Here is a 24,004-nt window from a genome sequence, read left to right on the forward strand (position 1 = left end):
GAGTTTCTCATATTTTGACATGTGCCAACCTCATATCTTTGGAATGCTTATTAATATGTTCCTCTGTCTCCTGTGTTTCCTGTAAACCATTAGTTCATTTGGGTCTGTTTCAAGTGACCATTTTTTCTCCTGGTTAGGGTCACATCTTCTTAGTCCTTCTCACCAAAAGTGAGGTCATCACTTTTGGTTTTATCCTTCATTTATAATATATATATATATATATATTATATATATACTATATATATTATATATAGTATATATATATATATATAATATATATAGTATATATATATATATAACTAAAGATGCATATATATTCATCTATACCCGTTTTTAAATAAAACTTCTGTTTTAGTGTTTTAGTAGCATATTAAAACATTGTTTGGCAACTTGATGGTTTTTTGTTTTTTTTTAATTTTATTGAAGCATAGTTGATTTACAATGTGTCAATTTCTGCTGTACAGCAGAGTGATTCAGTTATACACATATATATATTCTTATTCATATTCTTTTCCATTATGGTTTATCACAAGATATTGAATATAGTTCCCTGTGCTATACAGTAGGACCTTGTTCTTTATCCATCCTATATATAATAGTTTGAATCTGCTAATCTCACACTCTCAATCCTTTCCTCCCCCCCACCCCTTGGCAACCACAATTCTGTTCTCTATGTCCGTAAGTCTGTTTCTGTTTCATAGATTTGTTCATTTGTGTCATATTTTAGATTCCACATAAAGTGGTGTCATGTGGTATTTGTCTTTCTCTTTCTGACTTAACTTCACTTAGTTTGATAATCTCCAGATCTATCCATGTTGCTGCAAATGGCATTATATCATTGTTTTTCATGGCTGAGTAATATTCCATTGTGTGTGTGTGTGTGTGTGTGTGTGTATACACACACATACACGTACGTATACACATACCACATCTTCTTTATCCATTCATCTATCGATGGGCATTTAGATTATGTCCACATCTTGACTATTGTAAATAGTGCTGCTATGAACATAGGGGGTGCATGTATATTTCCTAATTATAGTTTTGTCTGGGTATATGCCCAGGAGTGGGATTGCTGGATCATATGGTAGCTCAATTTTTAGTTTTTTAAAGAACCTCCATACTTTTCTCCATAGTGGCTGTACCAATTTACACTCCTACCAACAGTGTAAGAGGGTTCCCTTTTCTCCACATCCTCTCCATCATTTATGATTTGTAGACTTTTTAATGATGGCCATTCTGACTGGTGTGAGGTGGTACCTCATTGCAGTTTCGATTTACATTTCTCTGATAATCAGCGATGATGAGCATCTTTTCATGTGCCTGTTGGCCATCTGTATGTCTTCCTTAGAGAAATGTCTATTTATGTCTTCTGCCCATTTTTTGATTGGGTTGTTTGCTTTTTCGTTATTGCATTGTATGAGCTGTTTATATATTTTGGAAATTAAGCCCTTGTCAGTTGCATCATTTGCAAATATTTTCTCCCAGTCTGTAGGTTGTCTTTTTGTTTTGTTTATGGTTTCCTTTGCTGTGCAAAAGCTTATAAGTTTGATTAGGTCCCATTTGTTTATTTTTGCTTTTATTTCTGTTGCCTTGGGAGACTGACCTAAGAAAAGATCGGTGTGATTTATGTAAGAGAATGTTGTGCCTATGTTCTCTTCTAGGAGTTTTATGGTGTCATGTCTTATATTTAAGTCTTTAAGCCACTTTGAACTTATTTTTGTGTATAGTGTGAGGGTGTGTTCTAACTTCATTGATTTACATGCAGCTGTCCAACTTTCCCAGAACCACTTGCTGAAAAGACTGTGTCTTCCCATTTGTATATTCTTGCCTCCTTTCTTGAAGATTAATTAAACATAGGTGTGTGGGTCTATTTCTGGGCCCTCTATTCTGTTCCATTGATCCATATGTCTGTTTTTGTGCCAGTATCACACTGTTTTGATTACTGTAGCTTTGTAGTATTGTCTGAAGTCTGGGAGGGTTATTTTTCCTCAGGATTGCTTTGGCAATTCTGGGTCTTTTATGTTTACATATAAATTTTAGGATTATTTGTTCTAGTTCTGTGATAAATGTCATGGGTAATTTGATAGGGATCGCATTAAATCTGTAGATTGCTTTGGGTAGAATAGTCATTTTAACAATTTTAATTCTTCCAATCTTAGAGCATGGCATATCTTTCCATTTCTTTAAATCATCTTCAATTTCCTTTACTAATGTTTTGTAGTTCTCAGCATATAAGTAAGTCTTCCACCTCCTTGGTGAGGTTTATTCCTAAGTTGTTTTTTTTTTTAGATGCAGTTTTCAAAGGGATTGTTTACTTACATTCTGTTCTGATATTTCATTGTTAGTGTAAAGTACTGATTTCTGTATGTTAATCTTGTAACCTGCTACCTTGCTGAATTCATTTATCAGTAGTTTTGTGAGTCTTTAGGGTTTTCTATATATAGTAACATTAATTTTGTTATAATATCCTGGGAATAACTCTGATCATTCTATATAGCAGTATATAAAATGATCAGAAGACTTTTTAAAAGTATGATAATAATATATACAACAGTGCAATAAACATGAAAACTTAGAGTGAATAAACTGAAAAAATTGAATTGACTAAAATAGATGAATTTAAATAAACCAGTAGCTCCAAGGACAAAATTCAAACAAGCCAAAAATATAACTCCTAAAAAGAAGCAGTAGGTTTTATTTATGAATTAAAAACTTAAAAACTTATTCTAACATGAAAATAAGTGTCATTCCAAGTAAATTCTCCATTTGGTAACAAAATCTAAATTCTTCGCATATATTTTCACATTTAAAGTAATTATTCATTGTTCTTATATAAAAAAGATTATGTAGATATTTATGTAGACATTAAGAACTGATTACTAAAATTTATATTAACATAAATGTAACTATGAGATAAATTATTTTATAGACTTCCTTATCTTGAAAGTTACTTTTCCCTCAAATCTACAAATATGACATTTCTAAAATATTAACACATTATCAGAAATATTTTATTCCTAATTCTTAAAATTTCTTATTAACCAGATTTGTCCTATGAAAAGAAATGTTATTTTAAATAAGTACAAAAAGAAGTGTATCAACATTTTACTTTACTTGAAATAAAGCAGCATGAAATTAAATGTTCTGAAAGCAGTTTTGGACAAGGCTTAAACCTGCAAAGCTTGTAGTTAATGAATTTAAATTTTATATTATCAACTGATTTGAACTAAGTAAAATATTATAGCAGGGAGGGCCAGAACATGGTAGTCTTAAATGTGTAGAAGCTCTTGCATATCTTTGTAAGTGCTTCTGTTATCTCATACAAACCTATCAATCCCCAGAAGCATAACAAAAATTAGAAAAGGTTATAACAACATCAATACATTATAATAGTTAAACTTATATGTCAATGACTAGTCCAAAGTATGATTTCAAGATGAAAATCTACTCAGGATTTTTTTTTTAGCTTTGAATCGTTTTTTTTTTTTTTTTTTTGGTTGTGCTGCACGGCTTGCAGGATCTTAGTTCCCCAACCAGGGACTGATTCCGGGCCCTCAGCAGTGAAAGCATCGAGTCCTAACCACTGGACCATCAGGGAACTCCTTAGCTTTAAATGCTATTTGTTGTAAATCTGCATATTCATTATAGTAGTGCATTAAATATCACCTGTGAAAGGTAATGAGCTCCCAGGAATAACAAGTCATTTATTCCAGATCTTAGATGATACAGAGAGAATATGTGTAAATTTTTAAACATGGATCATAGCCAAAGACTCTCAGTGTTTGTCATCTTTTGTTCAGTGGAAGCCAATTTCACTTAATAGTGCTAAAAGATGTTACTAATATGTTAGTTTGGCAAACGGTAAGTTAAAAATTGTCACTGAGAATGACAGAAACTAAATAGTTCATTCTTCTGAATATTTTTCTGAAAACTTGCTTCCACATTAGTAACACTTTTTATAATAAAACCATTCACTAACTAGGTAGCCCTGATTGGGTGGCAGTAAGGGTTGGGATTTATCAACATGACACTTTTCAAATCTATTGTCATCTATGTTATCCCTTTAGATCCATTACATGCCATTTTAATCTTATACAATAAATCTCCAAAAAGAGACCAAGGAAACAAAAAAAAGGACTGTACAACTTACAATGTCTCCTTGTGCCATGTGCCTCCGAGACACATGATTCTAAACATCTAAGTATGGTACAGTAACACAGTTCACTAGTATGTGAAAACCTTGATGGATGGGCATCAGGGGGTAGATACATGTTTTATGGGGCTTGAAACTTATACTTCTGAAGAAAAATAATTTAATTGACCTGGAGAATATTATGCTTACTGAAATAAGTCATAGACAAATACTGTATATTATCACTTAGATATGGAATCTAAAAAATAAACAAATATATATAACAAAACAGGATAAGACTCACAGATATAGAAAACAAACTAATGGTTACCAGTGGGGAGACAGAAGAGCGGGAGGGTCAAGATAGGGCTACAGGATTAAGAGATACAAACCTCTATGTATAAAAAAGATAAGCAACAAGGATACATTGTACAGCACACGGAAATATAGCCATTATTTTATAATAACTTTAAATGGAGTATAATCTATAAAAATACTGAATCACTATGCTGTACACCTGAAAATATTATAATATTGTAAATCCACTATACTTCAATTTAAAAAAATAATTTAACATTTCAAGTACAAAATTAGGTACTGGGAAGGATATGTACAAATAAGAGGCAGAGAAGCTTAAGCTTTATAAACTTTGTAGTAAATTTACCTCTGCATCTGGCACATAGTAAACACTCCATAATTATTTGTGGAATAATTTTTGATTAATAAGTATTAATTAAATTTAAAGTCAAGATGAGAAGAACATGACTTTCCCAGTAGTGGTCTCTTGCAGTGTATTTAATATAATATCATTTAACAGTACCTTAGCCTTAGTCTCAACCAGCTTTACTGCATGTCCTCTATTCTTGTATGTGCTGTCCTAATCAACTAAAAGACATGAAAATGAAATACAAAGCCAAGTGGCTTTTACTTTCTTGACTTATTTAGAATATGACCATTTCCCAGGGGTATATGAACATATTTAACTGTATATATCCAACATTTAAACTAAATTGCAACACTATCTAAAAGTTAAAAAATAAATGTATCCAGAGGATAGCCAATTGGGGGGGTGATATAGATACTAGATACTAGATGTCTTTTATCACACTGTAAAGATTCATGTATGAACTGTCTCAAACTGAGAGGTATGGAGCTACAGAAATATACTCTCTACTGCATTTACTAAAAACTACATTCATATATATGAATAGTGAGAAGGTCCACAGAAAGATTAAGAAATGAAAACCTTCATAGTACAGATATAATATCAACTCAAGAACTGTTAAGCCTTATTACCTTCTTGAAATTAATGACCCCAAATTCCCTATAACAGTTAAAAAATTAAGAGTAGAAATCACAGAATTAAGAATGAGAGAGAGAGAATATGTTCCAGAAATAATTTGTGGACCACAGATCTTATAGCCAACACTTACATCACTGTTAAACATAAAGTACTAACATTAGTAACTCTCAAAAAAATTGATATTTTTTATGGGTAACTTTCTTTTTCACTGATTTATATGCCTATATACTAGTGCTATTATATAGTCTTAATGTTAACTAGAATAAGTCTTAGGTATTCTTGACCATTTACTTTCACATATGAATTTTAAGATCAACTTGTCAAGTTCCATGAAAAATCTTGAAGGATTTTGATTGGAATTCCACTGAATTTTACAGATTATTTGGGGTCAGAATTGATATCTTTATGATGTATAGTCTTTTCAGCCATAAGCAGGTGTATATCTGTATTTTAATCAGGTGTTCATTTATGTCACTCAGTAATGGGTGGTAATTTCTTCTTAAATGCATTGTATATCTTTTGCTTATTTTCAGTGAAGAATTACATACAAATTTTGCCAGAGACAAGAAGATAGGAAAAAAAGCTGCCTTAGCTTATTTATAAGGCTAGTATAACCTTGATACCAGTTGGGGTCTTGTTAGCAGTCAAGTGCAAGTAAAGTGATAGAATTTCTTAAGAACACAGATGCACAGGACACAGATGCACTTATATAATACTGTACAGCAACTATACCTCAGTGAAAAAAACATAAATGCAAAAGTATTACATAAAACACTAGCAAATTGAATACGGGAGTATATATATTTTTAAATTACTGCTAATTTCTTCATTGAATATAAGGATCTATTATGAAAGTGTCATGCCACTCTTGGATTAAAAAAGAAAAACAACATGATTTTTTCAATTGATATACATTTAAGTTGCTTCCGATTTTTTATCGTTGTAAGTACTGCTGTCAGGAATTCCCTGGTGTTCCAGTGGTTAGGACTGCATGCTGTCACTGCCGAGGGCCTGGGTTCAATCCCTGGTTGGGGAACTAGGATTCCACATGCTGCATGGTGCAGCCAAAAAAAAAAAAAAAAAGATAGTCTTAAAAAAAAATAAGTATTGCTGTCATCACCAATCTTGGACATAAGATTGGTCACATCATTTCCTTAAGAAGATTTTCCAAAAGTATATATATGCAAATTTGAATTCTGATGTATTATTAAAATATGGAATCATCAAACTTTTTCCATAAAGGACCAAACAGCAAATATTATAGGCTTGTGGGCCAAAAGGAAAAATTGAGGTTATTATTTAGGTACTTGAGACAACAAATTTCCATAGATTGTTATTGATAACATTTTAAATGTAATAATTGAGTATGATAGAAAGCAAATTTCCACAAATCTTTATTGATAAAATTAAAAATCTATTAATTGAGTACAGTTTTCATAATAAAGTTCTACAGATGTGAATAATGGAATTCTTTTGTGGGGGGATAACATTTCTCTTAATAAGGGTTGAAAGGTGGTTTTCCTTAACAACAAAATCTGTTGCAAATGTTCATCTGTGAATACTGATCTATGGTGAGATTTTATGTATTTCAACTTTGCAAATTTCTTTCCTCATAGATAAGTACTGCCAAATACTGATATCAATCCATGAGTGTATGGTTTAATTGCACATATTCACTGATCAGAAGGCATTTTTACAATTCTGTTAGCTAAAGGCTAGACTGCCTTTTAACATGTTACTACACTGCAAATTAATTACTTCCTATTAAAGTTCCTTAATTGCAACATTAAATAGACTTTGGAATATGGACATTACCTTTGCACTTGTATCAAGGTTGAAAAATGCTGCTGTGGACTGAAATATATTGCTGGGAATTTGTATAGGAATGGAGATCTCACTTCTTTTTTTAACTTTTGACAGTGCAGGAAGTGTATAACACAGCCTATAACACAGTCTATTACTTGCAAGTCAAACAATGTTAGTTCTCACTGAAATGACTTTATCACAATATAAGTTTCACATATAAGTACTGTTTTGCTTGTAATAGTTTCAGTTTGAAACACTTTCAAGTCTTCAGCATAAGGTAATTCCAAAGCCATTCAGAGTTGAGTGGTTGAGCACAGTTCTTCCAACCATTTAAAAATGTAAACACCATTTTCTTTTAAAATTGAAGTACAGGGCTTCTCTGGTGGCGCAGTGGTTGAGAGTCCGCCTGCCGATGCAGGGGACATGGGTTCGTGCCCTGGTCCGGGAAGATCCCACATGCCACGGAGCGGCTGGGCCCGAGCCATGGCCATTGAGCTTGCGCATCTGGAGCCTGTGCTCCGCAATGGGAGAGGCCACAACAGTGAGAGGCCCACATACTGCAAAAAAAAAAATTTGAAGTATAGTTGATGTACAGTATTATATATACAGGTGTACAATATAGCAATTCACAACTTTTAAAGGTTATACTCCATTTATAGTTATAAAAATTCCCTGTGTTATACAATATATCCTTGTAGCTTAATTTATACCTAATAGTTTGTACCTCTTAATCCCTTATGCCTATAATGCTCTTTCTTCCCTCTCCACTGGTTTGCTCTTTATATCTGTGAGTCTGCTTCTTTTCTGTTATATTCACTAGTTTGTTGTATTTTTTAGATTCCACATGTAAGTGATATCATACAGTACTTGTCTTTCTCTGTCTGACTTATTTCACTTAGCATAATGACAAAACCAAAAAACCTACTGAATGGGAGAAAATACTTGCAAACAATATGACTGATAAGGTGTCAATATCCAAAATATATAAATAGTTCATACAACTAAACATCAAAAAACAAACAACCTGATTAACAAAATGGGCAGAAGAACTGAATAGACATTTTTCCAAAGAGGAAATGCAGATGGCTAACAGGCACATGAAAAGATGCTCATCATCACTAATCATCAGGGAAATGCAAATCAAAACCACAGTGAGATATCACCTCACACCTGTCAGAATGGCTGTCATCAAAGAGAACACAAATGACAAATGTTGGTGAGGATGTAGAAAAAAGGGAACCTCATACACTGTTGGTGAGAATGTAGACTGGCGCAGCCACTGTGGAAAACAGTATGGAGGTTTCTCAGAAAACTAAAAGTAGAACTACCATATGACCCAGCAATTCCATGCCTGAGTGTATATGTGAAAAAAACAAAAGCACTAATTCAAAGAGATACATGCACCCCAGTGTTCATAGCAACATTATTTACATTTGCCAAGATATGGAAGCAACCTAAGTGTCCGTCAACAGATGACTGGATAAAGAAGATTGTGGTACATATCAGGCTTCCCTGGTGGTCCAGTGGTTAAGAATCTCCCTGCCAATGCAGGGGACATGGGTTTGAGCCCTGGCCTGGGGAGATCCCACATGCTGCAGAGCAGCTAAGCCCATGTGCCACAACTACTGAGACGGTGCTCTAGAGCCCTTGAGCCACAACTACTGAAGCCCGTGCACCTAGAGCCCATGCTCCACAATAAGAGAAGCCACCGCAATGAGAAGCCCGTGCACTGCAATGCAGGGTAGCCCCCGCTCACTGCAACTAGAGAAAGCCCACGCGCAGCAGCGAAGACCCAATGCAGCCAAAAAAAAAAAAAGTCATAAAAAAAAGAACACACACACACACACACACACACAGTGGAATACTACTCAGCCATAAGTAAGAGTGAAATTTTGCCATTTGCAGCAACATGAATGGACCTGGAGGGCATTATTCTAGGTAAACACCATTCTTTACTCAAGGGCTGTACAAAAGGCAGGCTATATTTGGCCTATAGGCCATAGTTTACTGGCCCCTGCTCTGTAAAGTCTATATTCCCAGTAAATGTAATAAGTGCCTGTTTCCCCCCAAACTTTGCAACCAGTAAGTAATAACTTTAAAAAATTTGTCCAGTTTGAAATTACATTTTTTCAACTTTGAACATTAGGACAGTTAAATACCTTTTCATGATTATAGGCCATTTATATTTCATCATTGAAAACTTGTTGTTCATATTCTTTTTCCATTTTTATTGTAATAAAATTCTCATTCCAACAGTTACCCTGTGTACCAAAAAGAGTTCAAAGTCCTTTTTAGTGGCTCTACTTCTTTAGAATTATTTTCCACTGCATTTTCCCACACATCCAGCATTCCTTCCATATTGAAAGACCTGCCATTGCCTGATAGAACTGTGTTTTCTCAAGCTTCTCTACATATGTGCACCAGATATCATTCATTTTCTGTTGCCTTTTCTCCATTTTCCCTTCTACTATAACTCTTATCCTTCAAGATGCAGATCAAGGAACAGTTCCTCCTCTTTGGTTCTACACCATTCTTAACTCTGCCATAAAACCTATTACACTATGTTACTAACTGTTGTTTACAGTTGTCTTTCTCCCTACTGGGCTGAAAGCTTGTTGAGAAATGGTATTGTAATTGATCTCTCTTTTCACAACTTAATAGGCACTGATTATTTGCTGACTGAATGAGTTCAAGATAATAGTAGTGTTAATAATATTAATAAAGTAATATGTGCCAGACACAAAAATATCAGAGACAAATTTGTATAATAGTATTCCTTATAAAATGCTTATCATAATGAACAATTGAATTTTGAAGAAGCTATCTCAGATAGTAAAATTTCATTAAAGAAAATAGCCACTAAGATTTTTATTCCCTGACAAAACTAAGCACATCAAACATTGGATTTAAAAGCTTGTCTTTTTCCCTAAAGACTTAAAATAATTTATTTAAATAACTGCTACTAGTTATAGCTATGATTTCCAATTCAAGAAAATTTGCTTGTATTAGAAAACTGAGAAAATTAAAATACAAAATTTTTGTATTTTATCATCAGCCATGTCTGTTTTGTAATCTATTTTTGTTACTGTTTTGAAAGAACAGTAAGTTCTTTCTTTCAAAATCTCCTTTGTAACTTGACTATGATACATTTTGGATTAATCTTTTATTTTGCTTTATTTCCAAAGGACATCCATTACCTTGCACTAGATAAGGGCGAACTGGCACTAGCTGAAGTGGCAAGAAAGAGAGCTAGTGACATTGATGCAGAATCAATAACCTCTGGAGTTGGTAAGATTTAATGCTGTTTTTTTTAAGTGCTTTTTATTTTAATCAATACTTATTCAGTATCACTTCTATTTACATTTGTAGGGCATGGCTGGTTAATTTGAATTACTTTCTTTGTGAAGACAGTGTCTTTTTTTTTTTAGAAAAAACAAGAGTTAAGCCTGGGTAAATAGTACAATATGGATATTTAACTTGGAATTATGTTAATATGCAAATTAATAATCAGTAATTAATAACTACTTAGCAAAAAGTTAAAAAGTCATTGTTCTTTTCATAAGATTTTAAGGAAAACAGTTTATTATTATTAGTGCTATTATTAAAATTAACCAACACAGGAACTTATATAATCCTTTATTTTTATACATAGACATGTCACATCTCAGAAGAATTCCCTCCTATATCAGACAAAGTACTTCATGTGAAATTTAGGTTTGATGGGTGATTTTTTTTTTTTTATCTAGAAGCCACTAGATTCATTTTACTGTGAGTCTTCCAAAGAGGATAAATCAAATGCCTAAATTGAATCTAAAAGTCCATTCAAAACTTTCTAATATAGAAAAATGATGTCTTTAAAAACTATAATAATATCAGCATGAGTTTCCTTTTTCTAAACTCAATTTATCCTAATGTGACCAACTCTGAAAGTACTGATCTCTGGACATCCCAATTTCTATTGTTCCTGGTATTTCCTATTCCTAAATTAGGCAGAGGACCGTCAGAAATTGTAATAGAATTTATTTCTTCATGGAACTCCTATAAAACAAAGAAGTTTCAGTAAGGTTTCCACTTGGTAAGTTGCTTGAAAATATTATAACATTGATTATCCATTGATGGATCATCTTGTGCTTTGTTTTTGTAATGTTGGCAGCCAAAAGGAGCAATTGTCGCCTTCTCTCTAACATCACCACCAGAGGTCCCAGTCTTCCAGTTGGTACTGAAGGACTCAAAGCCATACTACCAGGGTAGCTCTAAAGCTGAATACCAAAGCTGACAGTTGTTTACCAGAAAGATGATATTGTTCTCCCTCCCCAACCCTGAAAAAGTTCCAAACTGATCAAACCCAAAAGATGCATAGACCACTTTCAAATCTTCATTCCTAATGGATAAAGGATATTCAATATTAATATAATATTAGATAAGAGTAACTTCAGTTGACCTATCAATGTATATTGTTACTTGCTAAGGATAGTGATGTGCATCCCAATAAAAACAATAATAGCTAATATTTACTGAATGCTTACTGTGGGCCATGCACTATTCTAAGTTAACCTACATTTACTAATTTAAGCCTCACCATAATTCTTTCAGGTAGGTACAATTTATATTTGTGATAAGTCACTTATAACTAAATAATGAAACCATACCATATTAATAGGAATTGCTGTGTTACATAATGGGGATACAAACATCCTCCATCCCCATCCCTCTTGCCATTTAGGAAACACAGTAGGAGGTTAATTCATAGCAAATTTTATCAGAATTTTCCTTAGTTGTCATGTACACTGCCTTTTCCACCAGGGTTTCAGATACAATGGAGGCAATTTTTGCATTTTAAAGCTATTTAAATTTACTAAGAGTGAAAAGGAATATGAAGAGATTACCACGAAATTTCAGAAAAATGAAGAAACTCCTCTATTCACCAAAATGCATCCTGTGCCCTGTGTATATTTTGATCAGGTTACCTAGGCCAGCTGATAATTCCTAGCCAAGGAGTTTGGTGTTCCCCCTTTGAGCCCTGCCTCATTTCTAGTAAATACCTTTTTTTCACTGAAACCCTGTTACTCCCCATTTCTCAGCTTTTTTTCAGGCCTTATCCTTTAACTTTGATTACTATTTCTTGTCAAAGATCCATTTAATAACAATAGTAACTATCAAGAGGTGAACAGCTTAGATAAATGTTCTACTCCACTTTTGTTCCAGAAAACTGGGGTGACTCCCACTTATATTTAGCAGACAGAAAAAAATAATCAGCAAACTTTAAGGTACAACATTTAGAGTCATTGAGTCTGAGGAGCAAAAGGAAAAAAGATTAAGTGAAATGGGCCTAAAGGACTTATGGGACACTCTCAAGCATACCAACAACTATGGGAGTCTCAGAAGGATAAGTGAGAGAGAGACAGAGAGACTATTTGAAGAAATAATGACCAGAAACTTCCCAAATTTGAGGAAAGAGATGGATCTACAAATCCAACCTCAGTGAACTCCAAATACAATCAACCAGGAGAGAGACCCATGCTAGGACAAATTATAATCAAACTATCAAAAGCTTTTCAGCTTGAAAAAAGCATCTTGAAAGCAGCAAGAGAAGAGCAACTTATCATATACAAGGTATCCTCAATAATATTATCAGCAAGTTTCTAGTAGAAACCTTGGAGGCCTGAGGCAATAAAATGACATATTTAAAGTGCTGAAACAAAAAAGAATGTCAATGGAGAATTCTATATCCAGCAAAACTTTCTGTCACAATTGAGGCAGAAATTTAGATATTCCTAGCTAAATAAAAGCTGAGGGAGTTCATTATCTTCCCTAAAAGTAATGCTAAAGGGAGTCCTACAGGTTGAAATGAAAGGATCCTAGATAGCAACTTGAACCCATATGAAGAATGTAAAGATCTCCAATAAAGACTAATACATGGACAAATTTAAAAACATTATTATAATATTTTACTACACTTTTTCAACAGGAATTAAAAGACAAATGCATAGAAAGTAATTATAAATCTGTTAGTAGGTACACAGTATATAAAGATGTAATTTGTGACCTCAATAACATAAAATTGGAGCACAGGAACACAACTTATAGGAGTAGAGTTTTGTATGCAATTTAAGTTAACTTGGTATCCATTCAAATTAGATTATTATAATTTAGGATGTTATATGTAATCCCCATAGTAACTACAAAGAAAATAACTATATAATATACACAATGGAAATTCAGACGTTTCACTACAAAATATCAACTAAACACAAAAGAAGGCAGTAATGGAGGAAATTAGGAGGAAAAAGGCTATAAGGGGGAAAAAGGCTTTAAGACATACAGAAATTAAATAACAAAATGGGAAAAGTCCTTCCCTATCAGTAGTTATTTTAAATACAATGGAATAAACTCTCCAGTCAAGTCTGCACAGAATAAAGAGGTTGTAGACAGGACTTGACCGGTGAGTTTATGTGGGTGAGGATAAGTGAAAGAAACCCATCTCAAAAGAGCTAAAGTAAAAATAGGAATGTCACTGGGATCATGGGATATGTGCTAGTACCAAAGGATAGGAATACAGGGGTACCTGAGACAGAGCAGTAACCAGAAACTTAAAAGCTGTTTGGACTTTCTTCAATATTTTCTTTCTCCAAAGACCATTTTCGTCTTCTCAAGTTTTTAAGGCAGTAAGCAAGTTTGCCAGTAGGACTCAAACTTTGCATCCTTTAGTTGAGGCATGCAGAGGGAAAAATAATTCTCATTCTTGTTCCAGAATTTCCAGAGAAGGACTTTGATTCAGCTGGTTTCCTTACCCAAGTTGTTCCCATCAACTATGGCCAGAGGGCTGGGTCACATAGCTCCAAGAAAAAGGCTCCCACAATTGGATATGATATGGGGGTCAGTTTTTAGGACAAGGGTATTAGGCAGATAATCCTATAGACATCTACTTCAGAGGTAAAGGGAAGAACGAAACATGACTCCATCCTGCAGGCCAGCAAGATCACCTTTAAAAGAAAGAAAATAGGTGTACTTTCAGGTATTCTGATTCAAGGCTCTTAGAGGACAAGCTGTCCCACAATCATTTGAATATCTAAGACAAGGGAAGGATCAGCACCGTATATCAGGATTTGAGCTGAAGAGACTTCCAAGGAAAGAAATAAGGAATGAGAAATAAAGGATACAGAACCTTGGGGAAACAAACACATAGAGCTGTTCTATTACCCATTCTCTCACTCCTCAAACCATGCCTATCTGGCTGCTATCAAATTATTCCACCAAAACAGTTTTCACAATGTTACAGTGACTTCCCTCTCCCTACCCCACCATGACAGTAAAGTGAGTAGGCATTTTTAAGTCCTCAACTTATATAACCTTTACAACAGTAGTTAAATATTATTCACTACTCCCTCCATGTCGAAATTGTCTTCTTGTGATTTCTCTGACATCATTCTTGGAAGATTTTCTTCCTAACATTTTTCCAGCCATTCCTTCTCAGTTTCCTTTATTGCTTTGTCTTTATCAGACTTCTGTAAATTAACCAAATGCAGCAATCTGGGGAGGGTTTCAAGAAAAACAACTGAATTTCATGTAAGAACAGCAAGTTCTATAGTGTTGTTAGGTTTTTAAAAATATTTATTTATTTTGGCTGCACTGGGTCTTAGTTGCAGCATGTGGGATCTTGTTGCGGCCTGTTTAGTTGTGGCAGGTGGACTTCTTAGTTCTGGCATGGGAACTCCTAGTTGCGGCATGCATGTGGGATCTAGTTCCCCGACCAGGGATTGAACCCAGGCCTCCTGTATTGGGAGCATGGAGTTTTACATACTGGACTACCAGGGAAGTTCTTTGTAGTGTTTTAACTTGCCCTTTTCCCATCTTCCCCACCACCCAGCTCCACAGTAGCCTTGAAAACCACAGTCCATAATCCTGGTGAAAATCAGCAGCTCCAGGAGCCAGCAGAGAGTAAAGAACAGGATTGGAGGTCCTTCAAAGTCCCAGTCTCAGATAACTATCATTATTTGACTGATGGTTCCTTGGAAGACCTCTTGTGTAAGCCTTTCTTTATTTGACCTGATTGGAAGCTCACTCTTAGTGAAAAAGCCTTTTCCCCAGGGTGCTTTGTGGAAAACTATTAGAGGCAGTTGTTTAAGATTTTGGCTGCCTGAGAAGGTAAATAACTGCTGGGGCAAATAATAAGCCAACCAAAAAGCTAAAAAGGAAATTCTAGAGAATAAGATATCCATAGGAGATTTGAAAGCTCGAAAATCTTTCTGGGACTGTGTATACTACTGTGTGCATGCTCAGGACTGTGTGCATTCTTAGGAAATATCTGAGATGGTCACCTAAATTCTCACCTCTGGCTGATCTGGAGGCTCTATGCATGCAAGCAGTGGAGGATAAAGCTGAGTTGTAAAATGCCTAGCTGAGCATTCATGGGGTTCCCTAACACACATACAGAACCCCCACCCAAAAATATTCCAAGATATACTGGTTCTAGAATTAAAAATCTTTATCCAATCTGTAGATGACTATTTAGGTAACTGAAAAGAGATACCAGTGGCTGCACACAACAAAGAATATAGACTTTACAGAATTAGTTCAAAAGTTACCAAACAAACAACAAATAGCAACAACAAACCTTGGAGAAGAGTGATTTACAGAGTTGCCACATTATATTTAAATATATTAAATAATATATTTAACATTTACACATTATTAAATATTTATATTTAAACATATTACTTAAATGCAGTTTTTCAACAAAATTTTTTTTAATTTAATTTTTATTTTATATTGCAGTATAGTTGATTTACAATGTTGTGTTAGTTTCAGGTGTACAGGAAAGTGATTCAATTATAAACCTACATATATACATTCTTTTTCAAATTCTTTTCCCATATAGGTTATTACAGAATATCGAGTAGAGTTCCCTGTGCTATATATACTACGTCCTTGTTGATTACATATTTTATATATAGTGGTGTATATATTAACCCCAAATGCACAAGATTTCTGTGTATTAATTTTGTATCCTGAAACTTTACCGAATTTATTGATGAGCTCTAGTAGTTTTCTGGAAACATATTAGGACTTTCTATGTGTAGTATCATGTTATCTGCAAAGAGTGGCAGTCTTATTCTTCTTTTCCAATTTGGATTCCTTTTTTCTTCTTTGATTGCTGTGTCTAGTACTTCCAAAACTATGTTGAATAGAAGTGGCGAGAGTGGATATCTTTGTCTTGTTCCTGTTTCAGTTTTTCACCATGGAGAATGATGTTAGCTGTGGGTTTTTCATATATGGCCTTTTTTATGTTGAGGTAAGTTCCCTCTATGCCCACTTTCTGGAGACTTTTTGTCATAAATCGTTGCTGAATTTTATCAAAAGCTTTTTCTGCATCTATTGAGATGATTATACAGTTTTATTCTTCAATTTGTTAATGTGGTGTATCATATTTATTGATTTTCAGATATTAAAGAATCCTTGCATCCCTGGGATAAATCCCACTTGATCATGGTGTATGATCCTTTTAATGTATTCGGTTAGGATTTGGTTTGTTATAGTATTTTGTTGAGGATTTTTGCATCTTTGTTCATCAGTGATATTGGCCTGTAATTTTCTTTTTTTGTGGTATCTTTGGTTTCAGTATCAGGGTGGCAGTGGCCTCACAGAATGAGTTTGGGAGTGTTCCTTCCTCTGCAATGTTACCTCTTCTCTAAATGTTTGATAGAATTTGCCTGTGAAGCCATCTGATCCTGGACTTTTGTTTGTTGGAAGTTTTTAAATCACAGTTTCAATTTCAGTACTTGTAATTGGTTTGTTCATATTTTCTATTTCCTCCTGGTTCAGTCTGGGAAGGTTTACCTTTCTAAGAATTTGTACATTTCTTCTAGGTTGTCCATTTTGTTGATATATAGTTGCTTGTAGTCTCTTATGGTCCTTCGTATTTCTGTGGTGTATTTTTCACTTCTGATTTTATTGATTTGAGCCCTCCCTTTTTTTCTTCATGAGTCAATTTTGTTTATCTCTTCAAAGAACCAGCTTTTTAGTTTCATTGATCTTTTCTACTGTTTTATTCTTCTCTATTTCATTTATTTCCGCTCTGATCTTTAATGATTTCTTTCCTTCTACTAACTTTGTGTTTTGTTTGTTCTTCTTTCTCTAGTTACTTTAGGTGTAAGGTTAGGTTATTTATTTGAGATTTTTCTTCTTTCCTGATGTAAGATTGTATTGCTATAAACTTCCCTCTTAGAACTGTTTTTGCTGCATCCCATAGTTTTGGATTGTCGTGTTTTCATTGTCATTTGTCTCTAGGTATTTTTTAGTTTCCTCTTTGATTTATTCAGTGATCCATTGGTTGTTAAGTAACATATTGTTTAACCTCCACATGCTTGTGTTTTTTACTTTTTTGCTTATAATTGATTTCTAATCACATAGCACTGTGGTTGGAAAAGATGCTTCATGTGATTTCAATTTCCTTAAATTTACCAAGGCTCACTTTGTGGCTCAGCATGTGATCTATCCTGGAAAATGTTCCATTTGCACTTGAGAAGAATGTGTATTCTGTTGCTTTTGGATAGAATGTTCTATAAATATCAATTAAGTCCATCTGATCTAATATGTTCCCTGTTGATTTTCTGTCTGGAAGAGCTGTCCATTGATGTAATTGGGTGTTAAAGTACTCTACTATTATTGTCTTACTGTTGATTTCTCCTTTCATGGCTGTTAGCATTTGCCTTATATATTGAGGTGCTCCTATTTTGGGTGCATATATATTTACAATTGTTATATTTGCTTCTTGTATTGATCTCTTGATCACTTTATAGTGTCCTTGTCCCTTGTAACAGTCTTTATTTTAAAGTCTATTTTGTCTGAGTATTGCTGCTCCTGATTTCTTTTGATTTCATTTGCATGGAATATCTTTTTCCATCCCCTCACTTTCAATCTGTATGTGTCCCTAGATCTGAAGCGGGTCTCTTTTAGACAGCATATATATGGGTCTTGTTTTTGTATCCATTCAGCAAGCCTGTGTCTCTTGGTTGGAGCATTTAATCCATTTACATTTTAGGTAATTATCCATATGTATGTTCTTATTGCCATTTTGTTGATTTTTGATTTGTTTTTGTAGGTCTTTTTTCTTTGCTTCCTCTTTTGTTCTCTTCTCTTGGGATTTGATGACTATTTCTAGTATTGTGTTTGGATTGCTTTTTCTTTTTTGTGTATCCGTTGTAGATTTTTGGTGTGTGGTTCCCATGAAGTTTTGATATAGCAGTCTACATATATACAAGATTATTTCAAGTTGCTGCTCTCTTAATTTCAAAGGCATTTCCAATATCCTGCATTTGTACTGTCCTCACGATTGCTGGTTTTGATATCATATTTGTGTGTGGAGTCTTTCCTACCTTTAGCTTTCCCATTTGTAATCTTCTTGTTTCTGATTGTGGCCTTTTCTTTTCCACCTAGAGAAGTTCCTTTAGCATTTGTTGTAAGGCTGGTTTGGTGATGCTGAATTCTCTTAGCTTTTGCTTGTCTATGAAGCTTTTAATTTCTGTCAAATCTGAATGAGAGCCTCGCTGGATAAAGTATTCTTGGTTGTAGATTTTTCCCTTTCATCACTTTAAATATATGGTGCCACTCCCTTCTGGCCTGCTGAGTTCCCACTGAAAAATCAGCTGATATCCTAATGGGGATTCTGTTGTATGTTGTTTGTTGCTTCTGCCTTGTTGCTTTTAATATTTTCTCTTTGTCTTTAATATTTTTTAGTTTGATTAATATGTCTTGGAATGTTCCTCCTTGAGTTTATCTTGCCTGGGACTCTGCACTTCCTGGACTTGAGTGAGTCTTTCCTTTCCCATGTTAGGGGAGTTTTCAGCTGTAATCTCTTCAGATATTTTCTCAGGCCCTTTCTCTCTGTCTTTTCCTTCTGGGACGCCTATAATGCAAATGTTGGTGTGTTTAATGTTATCCCAGAGGTCTCTGAGACTGTCCTCATGTTTTTTTTCATTCCTTTTTCTTTATTCTGTTCTGCAGCAGTGATTTCCACCACTCTGTCTTCCAACTCACTTATTCGTTTTTCTGCCTCATTTATTCTGCTGTTGATTCCCTGTAGTATATTTTTCATTTCAGTTATTATATTGCTCATCTCTGTTTGTTAAGTCTTCTAGCTCTTTGTTAAACATATCTTGTATCTTCTTGGTTTGTACCTCCATTCTTTTTCCGAGATCTTGGATCATGTTTACTATCATTACTCGGAATTCTTTTTCAGGTAGATTGCCTATCTCCACTTCACTTAATTGTTCTTCTGGGGTTTTATCTTGTTCCTTTGTCTGGACCATAGTTCTCTGTCGTTTCATTTTGTCTAACTTTCTGTGTGTTTGTGGTTTCCTTTCTACAGGCTGCAGAGCTGTAGTTCCTATTGCTTCTGGTGTTTGCCTCCTGTTGGGTGAGGTTGGTTCAGGGGCTTGTGCAGGCTTCCTAGTGGGAAGGACCGATGCCTGCCCACCAGTGGCTGGAGCTGGGTCTTGTCCCTCTGGTGGTCATGGTCATGTCAAGGGGTGTGTTTAGAGGTGGCTGTGAACTCAGTACAACTTAGGCAGCCTGTCTGCTGATGGGTGGGGCTGTGTTCCCACCCTGATGGTTGTTTGGCCTGAGGTGTCCCAGCACTGGAGCTGCAGGCTGTTGGGTGGGGCCAGGTCTTGGTGCCAAAATGGCAACCTCCAGGAGAGCTCACACCCATCAGTATTCCCTGGGACCTCTGCCACCAGTGTACTTGCCCCCACAGTGAGCCACAGATGACCCCTGCTTCCCCAGGACACTCTCCAAGACCTGAAGGTGAGTTTAGCCCTGGCTCCTGCTTTGTGTGGGTCCCTGTGCATGTGAAACCTTGTGTGCGCCTTCAAGAGTGGAGTTTCTGTTTCCCCCAGTCCTGCAGAGCTCCTGCATTCAAGGCCCGCTGGCCTTCAAAGCCAAATGCTCTAGCCTAAATCTTCAGGCTGGGGGGCCTGACATGTGGCTCAGAACTCACTCCTATGGGAGAACCTCTGTGATATATTTTCCAGTTTGTGGGTTGCCCACCTGGTGGGTATGGGATTTGTTTATATCATAAAAGTGCCCCTCCTACCATCTGGTTGTGGTTTCTTCTTTGTCTTTGGATGTAAAATATCTTTTTTGGTAGGTTCCAATCTTTTTTGTCAGTGGTTGTTTAGCAGTTAACTGTGATTTTGGTGTTTTCATGAGAGGGTGAGCTCAAGTTCTTCTACTTTGCCATCTTGTCCACAATCAAGGGGCTGCTTTTAGTTCGCCTCTTTCCTCAGCATGTGCTGGCTGTTATCCCCTTGAAATGGGGGCGTACAGGTGTGGTGGCCTGTGCATCCTCCCAGGATGGTGGGTACAGCAACCTGCACCTGTGCTCACATCTCTTAGTGGAGGTGGCTGCCTGTGCACTCCCATGACAGTAGAGGCAGTGATTGGCACCTGTTCTCATGTCTCTTAGTGGTGGTGGCAGCTCACACACTCCCGGGACAGTGAGGGCAGTGACTAGCGTCTTCTTGTGGGTCTCAGCAGCAGCAGCGATCTGTGCACTCATGGGACAGTGGGGGTAGTGATTGGCACCTACTTGCAGGACTCTTAGCGGTGGCAGCAGCATATGCCCATCTCTGGAACCCAGGATGGCATTGGTGGCTTGCACCCACCCCCAGAGCTCATGTAGATGGTGTCCTGTTGCCTGAGAGTGCACACAGAGAAAGAGGCTCCTATGGAGGTCCCACTCCCACCTCTCTCCCTCGCACCCCCAATGGAGCCTTGCCTCTGTGGCGGGCCCCAGCTTCTTCCAAGTGTACCCTCAGTTGCCACACTCCAGCCTCTTCAGGCTGTGTCCGTACAGCCAACTGTGGTCCTCTCCCAAGTCTGAGCTCCAAAGGCTGAGCTTCAGCACCCAGCCCCTGCCTGCACCAATGGTTGAGCATCTGAGGCTGAGGAGCACAGGGTGGCAGTACCGACCATTTCTGCATGTCATTCTTCATTTTGCCTACTGCAAACTGGTTGCTGCGCTCTCCTCTGAGGCTCCAAAGCTACTCCTCCATCCAGGCTGATCTCCCCACCAGTGAGGGGACTTCTCAGGGTGCAGGAACCTGTCCTCCTTCACAGCTCCATCCCTGGGGCACATGTGCTATCCCGATTCCTTTCGCTCTTTTTCTTTTTTCTTTTGTCCTACCCAGTTACGTGGAGGTTTTCTTGCCCTTTTGGAAGTTTGAGGTCTTCTGCCAGCGTTCAGTAGATGTTCTGTACAAATCATTCCACTTGTAGATGTATTTTTTATGTATTTGTTGGAGGCAGTAAGCTCCACTTCCTGCTCCTCTGCCATCTTGATCCCCCCTTAACACAATTTTGAACAAAAAATTATAAGACATTTAATGAAATAAAGTATGACCCATAAACAGGAAAAAAAAAAAAAGCAATCAGTAGAAACAGACTCTGAGGAAGCCCAGATGTTGGACTTAATAAACAGAGGCTAAATTGAACCCATAGCACTTGGTATAGACCTTTGCATAATAAGTAACTCAATAAGTATTTGTTGAATGAATGAATACAGGAGTGCATGAGGAAAGAGTTATAATACAAAATTAAAATGGAAAAAAAAGGAAAAGTAGAAGATTTTAAAAGTCAGTGAGCAGATGGTTTTTCAGGGGAAAAAAGCCTTCTAAGCATAGATAATTTGTATATCCCTATACCAATCCACACTGTCTTTCGTCACAAAATTGTGTAAGAAATACCTAATAGATATCTTCCCCCACCTTGTTTTTCTTCAAAATTTCCTTAGCTGTTCATGTGCTATGCTCTGCCATATGAGCTTCACTGAGAATTACCTTGTCAAGTTTCATGAAAACTTCACAGGTATTTTAAGCGAAATTGCTTTAAGCTAATATTGTCATCCTTACAGTATTGGATATTCCTGTCATGAATGTGGCATACTCTCCTTTTATCAGGTCTTTGACCGTCTTTAATGATGTTCATTAATTTCTCATAATTGTCCTGCACATCTTTTATTAATATTTATTCCTATGACCTTATTTTCTGTTATTGTTTCTTTTTTATTTATTGATTTTCAACTTTAATGAGATATAATTGACATATAACATTGTGTAAATTAAGATGCACAATGTGTTTCTGATACACTTATATATTGCAGTATGATTACCACCACAGTGTTGGCTAACACCTCCATCACATCAGATAATTACCATTTCTTTTTTGTTGTGAGAATAAACTCTACTCTCTTAGTGATTTTTTTTTTTTTTTGTGGTACGCGGGCCTCTCACTGTTGTGGCCTCCCTGTTGCGGAGCACAGGCTCCGGACGTGCAGGCTTAGCAGCCATGGCTCACGGGCCCAGCCGCTCCATGGCATGTGGGATCTTCCCAAACCGGGGCATGAACCCCTGTCCCCTGCATTGGCAGGCAGACTCTCAACCACTGTGCCACGAGGGAAGCCCCACTCTTAGTGATTTTTAATAAAGCAATATGGTACTGTTAACTATAATCACAATGCTGTGCATTAGGTACCCAGAACTTATTCATCTTATAACTGGAAATGTGTACCTTTTGACCAACATCTCCCCAATTCCCTTACCCCTCAGCCCCTGGTAACCACCAGTGTATTCTACTTCTATAAGATCAGCTTTTTAAGATCCACATATAAGTGGTATTAAGTACTATCTGTCTTCCTCTGTCTCACTTAGTTCATTTAACATAATGCTTTCAAGGTCCATCCAAATGTCACAAATGGCAGGATTTCCTTCTCCTTATGGTTGAAGAATATTCCATTGTATGTAGTTATATACACACACAGCCTCTTCTTTATCCACTCATCCATTGAGGGACATTTAGGTTGTTTCCATGTCTTGGTTATTGTGAACAATGCTGCAGTAAACAAGGGAGTGCATATATCTTTTCAATATCCATTTAATTGCCTTTGTATATATACCCAGATGTGGAATTTCTGGATTGTATGGTAGTCCTATTTGTAATTTTTTGAGGAACTTCCATACTGTTTTCCATATTGCCTGTAGCAGTGTACATTCTCACCAACAGTGCACAAGGTTTCTCATTTCTCCATGTCATCACCAACACTTATTATCTCTTCTCTTATTGATGATAGCCATTCTAAAAGGTGCAAGATGATAACTCATTGTGGGTTTGATTTGCATTTTCCCTGGTTAAAAGTAGTGTTGAGCACCTTTTCGTGAACATGTTGGCCATTTGTATGTCTCTCTAGGAAAAATACCTATTCAGGTCTTCTGCCGATATTTTCAATTGTTTTTACTGTTTCTTTTGCTGCACAGAAGCTTTTAAGTTTGATGTAGTTCCACTTATTTATCTTTGTCACTCGTGCTTTTGCTGTCATTTCAAAAATAATCATTGCCAAGACCAGTTTCACAGAGATTTTCCCAATGTTTTCTTCTAGGAACTTTATGTTTGCAGTTCTTATGTTTAAGTCTTTAATCCATTTTGAGTCAATTTTTGTGAGTGGTGTAAGATAAGGGTGCAGTTTCACTTCTCTGCATGCAGTTATCCAGTTTTCCCTCTAACATTTATTGAAGAGACTATCCTTTCCCTGTTGAGTATTCTTGACTCCCTTGTCAAATATTAGCTGATGTATCTATCTATTCTATTCCATTGATCTACATGTCTTTCTTTCTTTTTTTTTTTTTTTTTTGCGGTACGCGAGCCTCACTGTTGTGGTCTCCCCCGTTGCGGAGCACAGGCTCCGGACGCGCAGGCTCAGCGGCCAT

At 36.1% G+C, this 24,004-nt stretch overlaps 1 protein-coding gene across 1 annotated transcript in view; it reads left to right on the forward strand.

Annotated features, from left to right (window-relative positions):
* Nucleotides 1-24,004, forward strand: part of WDPCP (WD repeat containing planar cell polarity effector) — a gene marked incomplete at both ends in the record, with an annotated part of 270,224 nt that overhangs the window by 160,426 nt on the left and 85,794 nt on the right. The window contains one exon of the mRNA XM_079720396.1: nt 10,430-10,532. Within this exon, the coding sequence (XP_079576522.1) occupies nt 10,430-10,532 (103 nt within the window). The remainder of the gene's footprint in view (nt 1-10,429; nt 10,533-24,004) is intronic.

Source organism: Hyperoodon ampullatus (genome assembly GCF_949752795.1).
Source record: "Hyperoodon ampullatus genome assembly, chromosome: 15".
Classification (NCBI taxonomy): domain Eukaryota; kingdom Metazoa; phylum Chordata; class Mammalia; order Artiodactyla; family Ziphiidae; genus Hyperoodon; species Hyperoodon ampullatus.